Raw genomic sequence first — 18,782 nt, 5'->3', positions numbered from 1 at the left:
GAAAAGTACAAAGTAAGTGAAAAACTGCAAAAAAGAAGAAAGCAGATTTCTAAATCTCACACAGTTTACTTTTTTATGTGTTTCTTGGCCAGTATCCAATCAAGTATCACACAATCCAATTATGGGTTGACTGCCAACTTTTAAGGAAAATGGCTCCCCGCAGCAGGAGGCCTCTCTCTCTCTAAATCAGTGTTTCCCAAGTATCCTTGCCAGTCAGGTTTTCAGGATAGCCACAATGAATATGCATGAACTTGACTTGCATACACTGCCTCCATTACATGCAAATCTCTTTCATGTATATTCATTGTGGATAACCTGAAAATCTGACTGGCAAGGGGTAATCCAGGACCAGACTTGGGAAACACTGCTCTAAATCATTGTTAAGAGGACCAGAAAAAGGGCAGATGCTTGATCCATTTGTGCTTTCTTGCTAGGTAACATATTTATCTGTGTTATCCACAGAAGGTATGATGGTATTAAAAAATACTCTAGACCAGAGGGGGCTGACAAGGATAGAACAGAGTACTTCAACACTGACTTGCTAAGAGAGGTTCATAGAGCTGTACTCACTGTAAGGCTGGTGCTATTTGGAACATACTGATCTTGCTCGCCAAGCAACACATCAATAATGGGATGCCTGCCGTTCTTGATCATTATTTCTCTCTCATGATTTTTCACGATTGGCCTGCAAAAAAGACAGACTTGGAATCACTGCTTGTTACTTTTAATCAACGTGTACTGTGGGCTCTATTTACTGAAGCATGTAATATTTTCCCATTACTATATATTACCAGAATTGACTGGCAGTAGCTACAGTAACTGCTGGGTGTGTTCCTTGCACCTTCCTACACAGTTAATGCAGAGGAAGTGTCTTTACCTTGCATTAACTGTACTGCAGCTAAGGCAGTGCAGTTAGCTACATCTATTTGGTCCCATCGAGCCCATGCCACGTTAAGTGCAAAAATTTATCACGTTAACTGTAAGGCACAGTCCTCGTCTATTCCATATTAGGCAGTTAATGCAGAAATTAGCGCACCCTGTCAAGAAGATGTGCTGTTAGTGTGCATGAATTCCAAGGTTAATCACTTAATGCGACTTAGTGAATAGGACCCTTCGAAAGGTATATGTGATAAGATGGTACGTCTGCATTCTAGCATAATGCTTGGCGAGAGAACATATACTCAGGAACAAGAAATTTGGGCTGGAGAACTGCATTCTCTTTGCTGCTGTTCTTGCAAATTGAGAGACGGTGTCTATCCTGTGAAATTCAGGGGTGTACAAAAGTACACAGAAGTAAATCTTCATGAGACAATGTCATGTATTTTCGAACTATTCTGAACAGCTTTTTTTTGTGCTATGAGGAAAATTGCTATCTAATAAACCCCTCCACATATTTAATCCTGACAATTCCACATGCCATAGCTGTGCTCTAATAGAAAAGGTCCTAAAAACAGCTTTCCATTCACTGTCCTAGTTGGGAATAGGAAGCCAGAACCACCACAAGAGATGGAGAGAAATCAGGCAAACCAAATTAACAAGGAACAAGTTTTGTTAATAATTGAGATTCTAGTAGACACATCGATCCTGGAGAGAAACTGAGTACTAGTAAACTGGGATACTTCTTAAAAGACCTATCTGGCCTTGAAAACTCATGGACTACACCATTTTTTTGTTGGTACTTTAAAGGGTCTCACTATCTACTAATACTCTCCTATTAAAATGACAGAGGTGACTGTAGGAACAGTCAGTCATAAAAGGCACATGAATGGGTGGTGATAACTGATACTCCCACTTTCTGAGCATGCTCTCATGGAAACAGTATTTTAGCATTTGCAGCCCAAGCTAAACTTTCACTATCCTAACATAAGAACATAAGTCCCAACATAAAATACCTGGACACCTACGTCACAATGAAACCAAAGACCTTAATGAACATTAACTGACTCTTCCTCCCCTCTCCCTCTCTAAGAACCCCCAATCCAACCTACCATATATATACCTCATTCCACCACAATATCACTTTGTATTATTCACACCATGTATATTTGTTCATACCGGAATCGGCTAACACCATTAACGGTAATACGTAAGCCACACTGAGCCTGCAAATAGGTAGGAAAATGTAGGATACAAATGTAACAAATAATAATAATAAGTGTTGCCATATTGGTACAGACTGAAGGTCCATCAAACCTAGCATCCTGTTTCCAACAGTGGCCAATCCAGGTTACAAGTACATGGCAAGATCTCAAAAAAGTACATTTTATGCTGCTTATCTGAGAGATAAGCAGTGGATTTTCCCCACGTCCATCTTAATAATGGCTTATGCACTTCTTTTTTAGGAAGCTATCCAAACCTTTTTTAATACCCCGTTAAGCTAACTGCTTTTACTACATTCTCTAGCAATGAATTCCAGAGTTTAATTACATGATGAGTGAAGAAATATTTTCTCTGGTTTGTTTTAAATTTACTACTTTGTAGCTTCATTGCATGCCTCCTAGTCCTAGTATTTTTGGAAACAGTAAACAAGCGATTCATGTCTACCCATTCCACTCCACTCATTATTTATAGACCTCTATCATATTTCCCCTCAGCCATTTTTTCTCCAAGCTGAAGAGCCCTAGCCGCTTTAGCCTTTCCTCATAGGGAAGTCATCCCATCCCCTTTATCATTTTCCTCGCCTTTCTCTGTACCTTTCTTCATTCCACTATACCCTTTTTGAGATACAGTGACCAGAACTGCACACAGTATTCAAGGTGCGGTTGCACCATGGAGCGATACAAAGGCATTATAACGTCCTCATTTTTGTTTTCCATTCGTTTCCTAATACCTAACATTCTATTTGCTTTCTTAGCCGCCGCCGCACACTGAGCAGAGGGTTTCAACATATCATCAACAATGACACCTAGATCCCTTTCCTGGTCGGTGACTCCTAATATGGAGCCTTGCATATCGTAACTATAGTTCGGGATCCTCTTTCCCACATGCATCACTTTGCACTTGCTCACATTAAAAGTCATCTTCCATTTGGATGCCTAGTCTCCTAGTCTTGTAAGACCCTCTTGTAATTTTTCACAATCCTCTTGCGATTTAACAACTTTGAATAACTTTGTGTTGTCAGCAAATTTAATTACCTCACTAGTTACTCCCATCTCTAGATCATTTATAAATAAGTTAAAAAGGAGCAGTCCAAGCACACACCTCTGGGGAACCTCACTATCTACCCTTCTCCATTGAGAATACTGTCCATTTAACCCTACTCTCTGTTTTCTATTTTTTAACCAGTTTTTATTCCACAATAGAACACTATCTCTTATTCCATGACTCTCCAATTTCCTCTGGAGTCTTTCATGAGGTATTTTCTCAAATGCCTTTTGAAAATCCAAATACACAACCGGCTCACCTTTACCAACATGTTTGTTCACCCCTTGAAAGAAATGTAGTTGATTGGTGAGGCAAGATTTTCTTTCACTAAATCCATGTTGGCTTTGTTTTACTAATCCATGCTTTTGAATATGCTCTGTAATTTTATTTGTTATAATAGTCTCTACCATTTTTCCCAGCACTGATGTCAGGCTCACCAGTTTATAATTTCCCGGGTCAACTCTGGAACCTTTTTAAAAAAAATCAGCATTACATTGACCACCCTCCAATCTTTTGGTACCATGCTTGATTTTAAAGATAAATTACATATTACTAACATAAGTTCTGCAAGTTCATTTTTCAATTCTATCAGTACTCTGGGATGAATACCATCTGGTCCAGATGATTTGCTATTCTTCAATTTGTCAAATTGCCCCTTACATCTTCCAGGTTTATAGAGATTTCATTTAGTTTCTCTGACTCTTCAGCTTTGAATACCATTTCTGGCACTAGTATCTCACCCAAATCTTCCTCGGTGAAGACAAAGGCAAAAAATTCATTTAATCTCTCCACTATGATTTTGTCTTCCTTGAGTGCCCCTTTTAGCCCATGGTCATCTAGTGATCCAATTGATTCTTTTGCATAACCTTGCTTTTAATATACTTAAAGCTTTTAATATGTGTTTTTGCCTCCAATGGAATTTTTTTTTCAAAGTTCCTCTTTGCCTTCCTTATCAGCACTTTGCATTTGACTTGCCATTCCTTATGCTGTTTCCTAACTTTGGGAAATGTAACTACAGTAACAGAACTTAAAAACTGCTGTTCAGCTGTAATAGCTAAAATCTTTTAACCTTTGTGGACTAAGCACTTTCCCCCACTGACACAAAATGGGAGAAAACCTAATCAGGCACTTTAGATATTTTTTATAAACTTTCAGTCTATGCTGGATGTAGACAATCAGCACTGCTATCTTCTGGAAAACACATTAGGATAAATTGATTTATAAATGTCCCTGGCTTTACTTATAAATGATTTTCATTCCAAAGCCAAGAACCTAATTCAAAACAAGCTTTTTGTAGTGAAGTTTTCTTATACTTTTTACTCAGAGCTACCATAAAAAGTGCCACTGAATATTGTCATGGCTGAGGACAGCAGAGTTCCTGCATCCTACCATTTCAGAACAGGTAACTAACCTTACGGAGCTGATCTGCACCAGAGAGTCTCCGACAAATGTTAAAATTCAAGTTCTCCTGATGACGCTTTATGCGAAACATGCAGGCATGTTGAGAACGATAATTTGGGGCTAAGGAAGCACTATATAAGCATAAGAAAAAAAGAAATCAAGAGAATAAATCCAGATCAGTTATCCAGAGCACACCCGTAATTTTGAGAAGATCATCACGGGCCAAGACAAGATAAGTTAATTCATTAAGAACTATTGAATATAGGATGTAAAGGTAACAGGATTTACCATGCACAGACAGGAAGGGAGGTAGGGACCTGTAGTGCAATGATGTACGGGTACTAGTGCGCTGGTATAAGCTGCCATATAGCTTAAAGACAGGCACTGATCACTGAGCACTATCACATAATATTTTAATACACAAAGCAACATTATTGAATTAGCAGTATGATAAACTGGTAGGTTTCTATATAATTAAGAGTAATTAAATTTTAATTGCCAGACCCTTGACCATTCTTCTAAGGTTCGGAGATCGCTTCTCATCGTTTCTACTCCCTCCAGGGTATCCCCTCTATTGGCTATTTTCGTGCCATCTGCAAAAAGGCACACCTTTCCTTCCAACCCATCAGCAATATCTCCCACAAATGTATTAAACAGAACAGGCCCCAGCAACAACCCCTGAGGAACTCCACTGCTCACCTTCCTTTCCTCCGAGCGGATTCCATTTACCACCACCCTCCGTCACCTGTCAAGTCAACCAGTTTCTTATCCATTTCACCACTTTCGGTCCTAAGTTCAACCTTGTCAGCTTATTCATGAGTCTTCTGTGGGGGACCGTATCAAAGTCTTTGCTGAAGTCCAAGCAGATTACATCTAGTGCATGTCCTTCATCCAGTTCTTTGGTCACCCAGTCAAAGAAGTTAATAAGATTCATTTGGCAGGATTTTCCTTTGATAAAGCCATGTTGCCTCGGGTCCTGTAACCCATCGGTTTCTAGAAAGTTAACTATCCTTTCTTTCAAGCAGCCATTACTTTTCCTACCACCAACGTGAGACTTACCAGTCTATAGTTTCCCACTTCTTCTCTGTTTCCACGTTTGTGAAGAGGGACCACATCCGATTGTCTCCAATCCCGTGGAACCTCTCCCATCTCTGAAGATCTATTAAATAAATCTTTAAGAGGTCCTGCCAGGACCTCCCTGAGCTGTATCCCACCCGGCCCCATAGCTTTGTCCACCTTCAGATTCATTCAGCTAATGCCCACAATGATGGCGTCCCCTATATTATAATAATAATTATTAGTTTGCCTGTGGTTTGTGCACATGCATCTAAAGGGGGAGAATATTAAATGGTGTAGCTCTGCATTTGAACTGGTTAGTTTTACCAACCAGAACCAGCATTTTTAAACACTCAGTTCAGCTTGTCTGTGAAGCACTGCTCATGGCTTCATGGAGAAGCAGCCTAATGGTTACAGCAGAAGGATGACAGCGAGGGTTCAAATCCCACTGGCTTTTCTTGGTGCTGGTTTTTCACTTTAAATGTGATTTCTCAGCATAAAACCATCAATAGTTATGCACCTAGCAAACTTAAACTTATAGATGAAAACAATTTTCATCTGAAAGCCAGATTTACATATTTTTTGGGCAAACAGGAAAGTTAATTATAGACATTTTCTCTGCAGTCCAACATAGTAGAGAGAATTATAGTAATTCTCTCTTGAAGCTTAACTGATAGATTTGCTCCCTACCAATCTAAAAGCTTTAGGATGTTATTTAATAATACATAAATTATTTAATCTTTCCATAATAAGCTAATCAGAGTTCAGTTTGTTTGCCCTCTCAGAAAACATGCGGATCGCAGTTTGATGCCCTATTGGAAGTTAATGTACTGCAAACCTTTGACACACTGTACACTCCTTGTTTGTAACATAGAGGGGAATAATCGAACGTCGCCGGCGAAATAGGTTGCCGGCGATCTATTTTGGCGGCGGTGCAACAGCTGGCCGGAACCGTATTTTCAAAAAAGATGGCCGGCCATCTTTTTTTCAATAATACGGTGTGGGCCGGCGAAATGTCTTGGATTTCGCCAGGTTTGAGATCGACAGTTTTGTTTTTCCGCGATAATGGAAAAAACTGCCGGCGATCTCAAACCCGGCGAAATCCAAGGCATTTGGCCGTGGGAGGAGCCAGCATTTGTAGTGCAATGGTCCCCCTCACATGCCAGGACATCAACCGGGCACCCTAGGGGGCACTTCAAACATCTTTTATAAACAACCAAATTAGCTTCCAGGTGCATAGCACCCTTCCCTTTTGTGCTGAGTCCCCCAAATCCCCCCAAACACCCACTGCCCACAAGTGTGCACCATTACCCTAGCCCTAAGGGCTGAAGGGGGGGCACCTACATGTGGGTACACTGGGTTTTGGGGGGTTTGGGAGGGCTCAACATTACCCACCACAAGTGGAACAGGTAGGGGGGGATGGGCCTGGCTCTGCCTTTCTGCAGTCCACTGCAACCAACAACAACTGTTCCAGGGACCTGCATACTGCTGTCAGGGTGCTGGGTATGACATTTGAGGCTGGCAAAAAAGGTTTGTATTTTAATAATTTTAGTGTGGGAGGGGGTTGGCGACCACTGGGGGAGTAAGGGGAGGTCATCCCCCATTCCCTCCGGTGGTCATCTGGTCAGTTGGGGCACCTTTTTGAGGCTTGGTCGTGAAAATAAAAGGACCAAGTAAACCTGGCGAAATACTGCTTATCGCCGGGTTTTATTTTTCCATTATCCGCGAAAGCCGGCCATCTGGTAGCCACGCCCAAGCCTGCCCATGTCCCTCCTTCGCTTCGCCGCCAACACGCCCCTTTGAACTTTCGCCGGCGAGGCGAAGGGAAAGCAGCTAAGCTATCACAAATGTAGCTTTCGATTATACGCTTTTCGCCGCTTTTGCGAAATCGCCGGCCATATCCCAATTTGTGTCGGGAAATAGCCGGCGATTACTTTCAATTATAAGCTGGATAGTAACATAGTAGATGATGGCAGAGAAAGACCTGCACGGTCCATCCAGTCTGCCCAACAATATAAACTCATATGTGCTACTTTATGTGTATACCTGACCTTGATTTGTATCTGCCATTTTCAGGGCACAGACCGTAGAAGTCTGCCCAGCACTAGCCCCGCCTCCATCACCGGCTCTGCCACCCAATCTCGGCTAAGCTTCTGAGGATTCATTCCTTCTGAACAGGATTCCTTTATGTTTATCCCACGCATTTTTGAATTCCGTTACCGTTTTCATCTGCACCACCTCCCGCGGGAGGGCATTTCAAGCATCCACCACTCTCTCTGTGAAAAACTACTTCCTGACATTTTTCTTGAGTCTGCCCCCCTTCAATCTCATTTCATGTCCTCTAGTTCTACCGCCTTCCCATCTCCGGAAAAGGTTAGTTTGCGGATTAATACCTTTCAAATATTTGAACGTCTGTATCATATCACCCGTTTCTCCTTTCCTCCAGGGTATACATGTTCAGGTCAGCAAGTCTCTCCTCATAAGTCTTGTAATGCAAATCCAATACCTTTTTTGTAGCTTTTCTTTGCACCGCTTCTATACTTTTTACATCCTTAGCAAGGTACGGCCTCCAAAACACAGTACTCCAGGTGGGGCCTCACCAACGACTTATACAGGGGCATCAACACCTCCTTTCTTCTGCTAGTCACACCTCTCTCTATATAGCCTAGCAACCTTCTAGCTACAGCCACCGCCTTGTCACACTGTTTCGTCGCCTTCAGATCCTCAGATACTATCACTCCAAGATCCCTCTTCCCATCTGTACATATCAGACTCTCACCGCCTAACACAAATGTCTCCCGTGGATTTCTACTCCCTAAGTGCATCACTTTGCATTTCTTTGCATTGAATTTTAATTGCCAAACCTTAGACCATTCTTCTAGCTTCCGCAGATCCTTTTTCATGTTTTCCACTTCCTCCCGGGTGTCCACTCTGTTACAAATCTTAGTATCGCTCGCAAAAAGGCAAACTTTACCTTCTAACCCTTCGGCAATTTCACTCACAAATATATTGAACAGAATCGGCCCCAGTTGTTATGGCTCACAGTCTGAACTACCAACACAAATAAGGTTGAGATGCTATACAGCCATGAAATGGTGACTGCATCAGAATTGTTTGGCAAGACTGCAAAAGGGAGATTTTGCCTGAACAGCTATAGGAACTGATACCTGGCTGTTGTCTGAATGAACTAAGATAAGCAACATCTTTTAAAGATTTTTTGGATTTTTCAATACATTTCTAAACGAGTTGCATGCTATATGGTGTTCTGTTTGATAATTTAAAAAGCAGGAGAGGTTTTTTTAGCCTATGATTGAGAAAAGGAGAGCTCTGAAGTGCTATAGCTGCTCCAGGCTTTTCCTACCCCGAAGATAAATTTGCAGGATCAAATGATGTAAATTTATTGCCTGAGTCATAGTAACATAGCAGAATATGGCAGATAAAGACCTTTACGGTCCATCCAGTCTGACCAACAAGATAAACTCATTATATGTGATACTTTATATGTATACCTGACCTTGATTTTCAGGGCACAGACCGTAGAAGTCTGCCCAGCACTACCTTTGCTTCCCAATTACCAGTGTTGCCACCTAATCTCTGCTAAGCTTCTGTGGATCCATTCCTTCTGAACAGGAATCTTTGTGTTTATCCCATACATTTTGAATTCTGTTACCGTTTTCATCTCCACCATCTCCTGTGGTAGGGAATTCCAAGTATCCACCACCCTCTTCATGAAAAAATAATTCCTGACATTTTTCCTGAGTCTGCCCCCCTTCAACCTCAATTCATGTCCTCTAGTTCTACTGTCTTCCCATCTCCAAAAAAGGGGAAGGCGGTAGAACTAGAGAACATGAATCGAGGTTGAAGGGGGGCAGACTCAGGAAAAATGTATGAAGATATTTGAAAAGTTGAGGGACACCTGAGTAAAATTGATTTTACAATGGGTTGTGGTTTGTCTTGAAGGAAGGATGTTATTAACAACAGGATATGCTAACTAGAACACAACAGAACCTACAAAAGAACTGTGCCTGTGGTGAAGGGAAACTCAAAATTTAGGAAAGCACGAAAAGATGAGGTGAGGTGAGGTGATGTGGGGAGGGAGATAAAGCTAGGGAATGGGTAAAGACTTTGGTATTTAAAAGTAAAACGAGCAGATTAGATTCACTACTACTACTACTACTACTTAGCATTTCTATAGCTTCAGCCTATGGTCATCATTTATCATCATATTCTGTGTGTTTGATACCAGACCACCTATATTGGGTGGTGAAAGTTAGGAAAGAAGTGTTGTATGGATCTCTCACTTGCTGATAAATCACAAGTGAGAGATCCATACAACACTTCTTTATGCCTTGCACATAAACATTTACATGATATAAATAGTACTTGCAGCTCTCTCCCTACTCTCAAGTGGTAGAATCACAGCACTACTGTGCTAAATACCATATTCTTGTAGTTATGATTTACTCATGATCAGACAGCTTCATCTCCCATATATAGAGCTGCCAAGTTACCCAGCTCCAGGAAGGAGGCTTTTTGGCTGGACCTAGATTTCTCACAATCCTATCTTAGTGCATTATAGAATGAGCTGTGCCGACTGCAAGGGGCAGAATCAGAGACTACAAATATCAAACTGCTTTGGGATGCAAGTCCTAAAGCCAGCACTGGCCAAAAGGTCTCCCTCCTGGGACCAGATAACTCTGCATATATGAAATTAGTCACTAAATGACTGCATTGCCTTGTTTTATACAATGAAGTGTGATACAAGGCAATTTTGCACCCAGTCCTTATTACATAGTAACATAGAGGGGCATAATTGAACGTCGCCGGCCAAATAGATCGCCGGCGATCTATGTTGGCAGTGGCGCTACAGCTGGCTGGAACCGTATTATCGAAAAAGATGGCCGGCCATCTTTTTTTTTCCGATAATACGGTTTAGCCTGGCCAAATGCCATGGAGTTCGCCGGGTTTGAGATGGCCGGGTTTGTTTTTCAGCGATAATGGAAAGTTATGTCGGCCATCTCAAACCCCGGCAAAATTCAAGGCATTTCGCCGTGGGAGGAGCCAGCATTTTTAGTTCACTGGCCCCCCTGACATGCCAGGACACCAACCAGCCACCCTAGGGGTCACTGCGGTGGACTTCAGAAAAGCTCCCACGTGCATAGCTCCCTTACTTTGGGAGCTGAGCCCCCCAACACCCCCCCCCCCAAACCCACTACCCACAAATGTACTGCACACACTAAAATTGCTCCAGGGACCTGCATACAGCCTCTAGGACTTATTGCTGCTGTATAACTCTGGCACACCAGTTCACACCTGAAGACTAATCTCTCTGAAAAAGTCCTTTCTTGAAATAAGCACGTTTACTCACAGTTAACTGCAGATCAGAGGTTGTGCCCCACTGGCAAAGAGTCCCCTGGTACTAAGATTAGCAGTAGGTCAGAGCTGGCAGAATGGTGTACAATGCCCTCTTTCAGCACCATTCAAGGTAAGAACTACGTTCTCTAAGGTGGGTAACAGAGGAAAGGGAACTAAAACTGGCTTACAAAAATGGCCACTACCGCATGGACTACAACAGGAAACAAAACAGGGCATACTCTGACCCAGTTAGCAGGGGGGAAAAGCACCATGGGAGTACAGCCCAGTACCCTACACCCACCACAATGCATTGCTAATGTGAATCTGCAGGGCACCTAACAGAAAAGGTGTCACACTCACCTGAGAGCCACATCGCAACCAGGGAAAGGTTGTCGGAGGATACAACACATTCTGCTGTCATGGAGGTGGGTACGGCATTTGAGGCTGGCAAAAAAGGTTTTTAGTTTTATTTTTTTAGTATGGAAAGGGGTTGGTGACCACTGGGGGAGTATGGGGAGGTCATCCCCCATTCCCTCCAGTGGTCATCTGGTCAGTTGGGGCACCTTTTTGAGGCTTGGTCGTGAAAATAAAAGGACCAAGTAAACCCGGCGAAATACTGCTTAACGCCGCTTTTTTTTTTCATTATCGGCGAAAGCCGGCCATCTGGTAGCCACGCCCGCCCTTGTCCCGCCTTCGCTAATCTACCGACATGCCCCCTTGAACTTTCGCCAGCGAAGCGACGGGAAAGCGGCGATGCTATCTAAAATGCCGCTTTCGATTATACCGATTTCGCTGCTTTTAAGAAATCGCCGGCCATCTCCCGATTTGTGTTGGAAGATAGCCGGCGAGCACTTTCGATTATAAGCTGGATAGTAACATAGTAGATGACAGCAGAAAAAGACCTGCACGGTCCATCCAGTCTGCCCAACAAGATAAACTCATATGTGCTACTTTTTGTGTATACCTTACCTTGATTTGTATCTGTCATTTTCAGGGCACAGACCATATAAGTCTGCCCAGCACCATCCCCGCCTCCCAACCAGCCCCCCCCCCCACACCTGCTCTGCCACCCAATCTCGGCTAAGCTTCTGAGGATCCATTCCCTCGGAACAGGATTCCTTTATGTTTATCCCACGCACGTTTGAATTCAGTTACCGTTTTCATCTCCACCACCTCCCGCGGGAGGGCATTCCAAGCATCCACCACTCTCTCCGTGAAAAAATACTTCCTGAAATTTTTCTTGAGTCTGTCCCCCTTCAATCTTATTAGATATCAAGTCAGCTCTGACCACCACTTTCATACCACTGATGTCTGACTTGAGTAATGTCCTGCTTGAAAAACTTTCTGGATGGCAAAATTTCAAATTCTGTTACTCCTAGCGTGTTGCTCTTCTTCATATTCTGTTCCTACTCTTTCTTTCCTACTGATCTTGGCTTAAAACTCTTCTTTAAACTCACTTCACTCAACACTTAAAATGCATCTGCTCTGGTTTGTGAAGGACAAATCTATAACTGGCAGATGCAGTTAGGTGCACCTTGCAACTTAATTGGCACCTGAATGCACAAATACACTAAGCGTGATTCTATAAGGGTGCGCATACGTGATATAGGGGATAACTGCAAGGGGTTGTACAGATAGGTACAGCATGGGCATGCCACTTATTTACATGCCCACCTTATAGAATTCTCTTAAGTTGTACACAATGCATGGCACACTTAGGCATGCCAACTTACGACAGCCACAGACATTTGATTTTGGTAACTGGATGTCCTACTACCACCTTAAACTCAACACTGCAGACAGAATGTCTTATCTTTTCTCCTAAACACACATCCCTCCCTTCTCCCTTTCTCTACTTCTATAGATATCCTTGCAATCCTCTTAATCTGTAACCTTGGAGTTATATTCCACTCTTCTTTTTCTCTAGATATGTTCATAATACTACAAAAACATGTTTCTTTCTTTACAACATGAGCAAAATCCATCCCTTCCATTGTAAACATATCACCAGAACTCTTATCCACAGTTCTTCCACTAAATCATCTCTCTCATTTCCAATCTAGTCAAAATTCAGTGGTATGACTTATCTTTCAGCAGTGTTGTTACACCCATGTAACCCCTCTTCTTAAGTCACTATATGACTCCCTATGTTTCTACACGCAATTCAAGTTCCTCCTATTCACCTATAAGTGCATTCTGCAGCACCTCTCTCCTTTCCATGCAGCCCCCTCTTTACCATGAGCTCTGCTCATCATGCAAGTACATCTAATTCTGCCCTTTTTCTCCATCGCCAATTCCCAATGTTGTGCTTTCTACTATGCCCCAATGTATGCTTCCAATAGACTTTCTCAGTTAATGTGTCATACTCCTTCTCTAGCTTTATTCCAGTTCAGGCTAAAACATCACCTTTTCAAGGCTGCTTTTATTATTTATTTATTTATTTATTTATTGTTCACTTATATCCCACATTTTCCCACTCATGCAAGCACAATGTGGCTTACAAAACATGTTTGAATAAATTAATTTTTAATATTTCCTGTGTCATGTACATTTGTCGTGATTACACTGCAATATTTGCTTGATTAGACTGTTATATTTAACCAACAGAGATCATCTCTTATGTTTAACTGCAAAGTGCTGTGTACCAGAAATAGTGCTACGGGCGTGATAAGTAGTCCTTGAAAAATGGGGCTGTCAGCACAATTACTGACAAATTTTAATTCGGTTTAGATTCAGATATCATTGATTTGTTAAGGTACTGTTAACATATCAACATTAAGAAATTAAAATGATCACCTGCAATAATTTCCTTGCTTTGCAACCTGAGCCAATGAGAAAAAGCAGTCCACCACTGCTAAGTGACCAATCGCTGTACAGATGGAATGATACTGTTCACCAAACTGGCTAAAATGCATAGAAAAAGGAAAAATACATTAGAGAGCATATGGTGGCACTATGTACAGGAAAAAACGAGACAGTAATATACAGTGAAACTCTCACAGCAAACTTCTACTTTTCAGAAATATTCTATATTATAATCAATAGCTTCAAATTCATCTAGAAAAATTCTCCACTAATGTGCACTAGGAAAATATATCATACATACAAGGCTAAAAATAAGGACTGTGCAGCCAATTCTACCCTTACTTCCTCAGTTTCTGAATCAAGTTTTTTAAATCAAGTTCTTTTTTCACTTTATATAGTAGATACCACAATCAGATCCAAATAATCACATTACTCTGCCAATTAAAATATAGTCTGTCCATCGGCTTTTCACTGTCATAAGCAGGATTTCTGACACTAGGTCAGGGGCGTAGCCAGACACCCAATTTTGGGTGGGCCTGGGCCCAAGATGGGTGGGCAGAACTCCGCCCTATCCCACAAGTGATTTGGTCTCTCCCTCTCTCACCTGCATGCCATATGGTCTCTCAAACATCCCCCTCCCCCCCATACCTTTTAAATAGCAGATTTTCACTGGCAGCAAGCAGCAAATAATGCACACTGCTCATGTTGGCTCCACAGCCTTCCCTCTGATGCAACTTCCTGTTTCCGCATAGGCAGGAATACATCAGAAGGAAGGCTGGTATGCAGGAAGGACAGGAATTTTCAGCTGGTGGGGCTTCGGAATCCCTGTCAGACACTTCATAGGTGTGCTGCTACTGAGTGGGCCTGCGCCCAAAGTAGGTGGGCCTGGGCCCACCCAGGCCCACCCTTGGCTACGCCACTGCACTAGGTGTTAACTGGGCAGATATTGAGCAGCACTTAACCAGGTCATTCCCTTAAATATATCCACTAAATGGGCATTTTCTAACACGCTAGGTCCACAGCAGCTGGTTAGCGGAGATATTCAGCCTGCTAACCAGCTAAGTATGTGCATAAAGTTAGCACAGCAAAAAGGCTGTTTTAACTTCATGCACTCAGTTAACCAGGAACTGGTTTGAATATCGATTGGTGCCCGGTTAACTTCCGGGTCAGAAAACATACCCGTATATTCAATATCGGAAGCTGTGCATGCCCTAGAACTGAATATCTAGACTGCTGCTGTGAGTGGTTTGCAACCTGCTTACCGCTGTGGGCTGAAAATTATCGCTATGCAACAAAACAGCAAAGATGACTCAAAAAAAGGTGGACAACGCTCCAGATGAAAAATGACTACTTATTGAAGGATGAACGAGATTTGACAGAGCTCTGTTTCCGCCAACTAGGCCTGCATCAGGAGTCTCTTGTGTAAATTAAAATCATCCACTTGAAATATTTGTCGTCGATAATGTGTCAAAAAAACAGGTTGGTGCGCAGTACAAGCCGAGATAGAACAAAGTTACAGTTAGCAATGAAACTTTGACACTGAGCTCGTAGCTTAAAAGCTCACTCTCAAAGTTTCGTTGCTAACTATAGCTTTGTTTACATTGCTCTGAAAATTATTTCCTTATATTTTACATGTTTATACGTCAGACAATTAGGTGTTTTTACAGTGTAATAAAAATAATTGCTTATCATAATTTTTGCATCGTGAAATTAAATTGTGGACAACTTTTTGGGTGGACTCAATTACCCCTTCTGTTTTGTTTTGGGTTGGCTTTTTTTTTTTTTTAATTTTCACATAAAGCTAACTATGCATTTACTTCTCTGATTCCCACATCAAAGAATTTTATCTGTCTCTTTTCTTTTCCTCTCAAGTATTTTAACATTGGCTTTCCTTTTATTTTACCTTACTGTATATTTCAACTTGTTTTTTTTTTCCTGTGGACCACTTAACAGTGTTTAATTTCTTGCTCCAATATGGCATATAATGAACCAGAACCATACTCAGGTAATCCAGCTACTACTTTCAGTTTAATGAAAGGAAGATGATATAATATTCAAGAACACAGGAAGAAGTCCAGTATTACAGAATTTGCTGCCTTTAGAGTTGACAAAACTTTCCCCATATGGCAATAACTGACGATTTGGGTAGAATTCATCTAATCAGAGTTTGTCTAGGGGATAATACATTTCAGCTAGCAAACAGTTGGCCCAAGATGTCAATCTGTCTAATTATTAATTCATCTAAAGGACAAGTTTTCTACTGTTATAATTAAAGATGTAAATGTGCTACGAGGTCTCATGCTTTTGATGTGGCTTGGCACAAAAACCGTAAAGAGTACGGCATTTGTCTAAAAACAGACAGAAAACAGAAACACCACACATACAAGTTCTTAAGAATTAACTGTATGTGTAATATCAGTTCCAGATTAAAATCATAAAGGAAATCACGATAAAATCATAAAATCATGATAGAAGATACCTCTTATTTGTTGTTATATAATGTATTATATTACATGAATACCTAATCCTCCCTGTCTCCAATACCTCAACTATGTATTTCTCTTTTCCGGAAGTGGTACTTCACCATTACGGAACAATGTAAGCCACATTGAACCTGCAAATAGGTGGGAAAATGTGGGATGCAAATGCTACAAATAAATAAATAAATAAATAAAAAGTACACAACAGCTAATAAATTAAAATTCTAGATTTTGCCTTATGCCACATATGAAATCTAAAGTGTTGTAGGAGGGTCTTTGAACAAATATGAAATGGATCTGATCTTCACGGCACTTTTCACCATTTTTCTGTTTTTTGTTCACCTCGTATAATACACTCAATCTAGCCTTTCACCTCTTGCTGCTCCTTCTGCAATTCAGTAATCAACTTAAATACACCAACATGAGCATGACCAACCACTATTTTTGAGTCTCCATGGAGATATTTGCAGCAAAATTCAACTGTATCTGGGTTCATGGTACACCCAACTCAACGTGAACATTAACCGAACAAATAAAGGTAGGGAATAATGAAGGTGATTGGATTTTCTAGTCACAGAGAGTTCCGCCTATGCATCCATGAATACAATTTTCATCAAACCACTGGATGAGGTTATCTGCCTTTGCAGGAAGTTTTTGTAGCAGCTCAAGCCAAGCCGGTGTAATTTCTGTAGATTGTAGAAATGACAGTCTTACAAACTATCGAATTTTGATTCTGAAAACCTCTTTGGTTGCATATTTATTTGCAAGTCCTAGTCACTGTATCTTCCAGTCTGCCCATTCATGCCATCTGCTCTCCCTATCACTCCCTTAGAAATCCTATGTATTTTTGCCAAGCTCTCTTGAATTCTGACATTGTTTTCATCTCCACCGCTTACACTGGGAAGCTGTTCCATGCATTCACCACCCTTTCCGTGAAGAAGTATTTCCTTAGGTTATTTCTAAGTCTATCCCCTTTCACCTTCATCTTATGCCCCGTTTTTCCAGAGCTTCCTTTCAATTGAAAAAGACTTGCCTCCTGTGCATTTATGCCGCATAAATATCGCTATCAGATCTCCCCTCTCCCGCCTTTCTTCCAAAGTATACATATTGAGATCTTTAAGTCTGTCCCCATACACTTTATGATGAAGACCACAGATCATTTTAGTAGCTGCCTCTGGACCGACTCTATCCTGTTTATATCTTTTTGAAGGTGCGGTCTCCAGAACTGTACACAATATTCCAAAGTTCAATTAAGAAACAATGATATAAACAAAGCACCAAAATTACGACACAAAAGAAACTTATGATCCCAATTTTGTAACAACCCGCTACTACCCATCCCCATAACCTTTAACCTTTGAAACTACAACTGTGATTGGCCTATTGTCTGGACTCATGACTCCAGGCCATCTCATTGAGATGAGTGGGCCCAAGATTCCCTATCCTCCCAACCAGGCAAAGGACCTTGACACAGCTTACTGTTAGGCGAATACATTTCAGAGCGTGTCATCAAATCATGACAAGCTCTGAAATGTATTCAGTACCGCACTTCTTGCCCTGTGTGAGACAGTTTGTAGATAACTCCAAACAGACAAAAAGGTCTTTTGTCTTCTTTGGATAACATGGACAGCCCCCACCTCCCATAACATTAAGGCACGTAGTCTGTTTCTCTAATACCAAAAGAAGGGAGGCACATCCTGTAACCTATGATTAAGTATACACTTCCTCCCCAATGCATAAGCTTTGCTAAGAAATAGACAAGAAGATTTGTCAGGATACCATAAGCTTCCCACTTAACCAACAGAACTCCTTTCCAAGAAAAAACTACATATTGGCCGAAAATAGCCCTCAAGTATCTACGAATCATCCTCCAAAATGTACAAAATATTCGAGATGAGGTCTCACCATATACCAATTAGACCAACTTCTTTCCCCTTTTCAGATTCTACCAAAATCGAAAAGGAAGATGCTTTCAGCAAGTAGGGACCACAAGAAGGAGGAGAGAGGCAGGAAGTTCTTTGTTTTCATTTCTTTGTTTTACAATAATCTTAAGAAAATTACAAGTTATGACAGTCACAATGCTTTTGCTCGCAACTTTTATAGCTCAGCCGCAGCTTATCACACGATTTAAACATATATCTTTTGTTTGCTCAACCACTTTAAATACCAAAGAACTGATAATATCCTTTGATGTAGGCCTACTGATGGCCATTTTCTCACAGCTGGAAGACTTCATAGTATGTTTTTATCTTTCGTCTTAATACCATAGGATTCAGCTAAATTAGCCTTGAATATTCAGTGCCGGGCCACGTGCAGGCCCTGGCACTGAATATCCAGGGATAACTGTCCTGCTGATAGCCGCTAGAGCTTATGCGGGTCCCAGCTGATATTCAGCCAGGGCCCACATAAGACAGCTATGCAGCCCCGGCAGAATATTGGCTGGGACCCACTTAAATTGCTTTGATATCTGGCGTCTTATGTAATTCATGCTATGCCAATCAAAGGTATGAGACTTCATAGCACATTTACACCTTTAGACTA

At 41.4% G+C, this 18,782-nt stretch overlaps 1 protein-coding gene across 1 annotated transcript in view; it reads right to left on the bottom strand.

Annotated features, from left to right (window-relative positions):
* Positions 1-18,782, bottom strand: part of MSH3 (mutS homolog 3) — a 484,945-nt gene that overhangs the window by 185,707 nt on the left and 280,456 nt on the right. The window contains exons 18-19 of the mRNA XM_030193332.1: positions 13,753-13,860; positions 571-685 (exon numbers count right to left, since the gene is read on the bottom strand). Of these exons, the coding sequence (XP_030049192.1) occupies positions 571-685; positions 13,753-13,860 (223 nt within the window). The remainder of the gene's footprint in view (positions 1-570; positions 686-13,752; positions 13,861-18,782) is intronic.

This window comes from Microcaecilia unicolor, chromosome 2, assembly GCF_901765095.1.
Source record: "Microcaecilia unicolor chromosome 2, aMicUni1.1, whole genome shotgun sequence".
NCBI lineage: Eukaryota > Metazoa > Chordata > Amphibia > Gymnophiona > Siphonopidae > Microcaecilia > Microcaecilia unicolor.
This window is presented reverse-complemented; position numbering and strand designations above follow the sequence as displayed.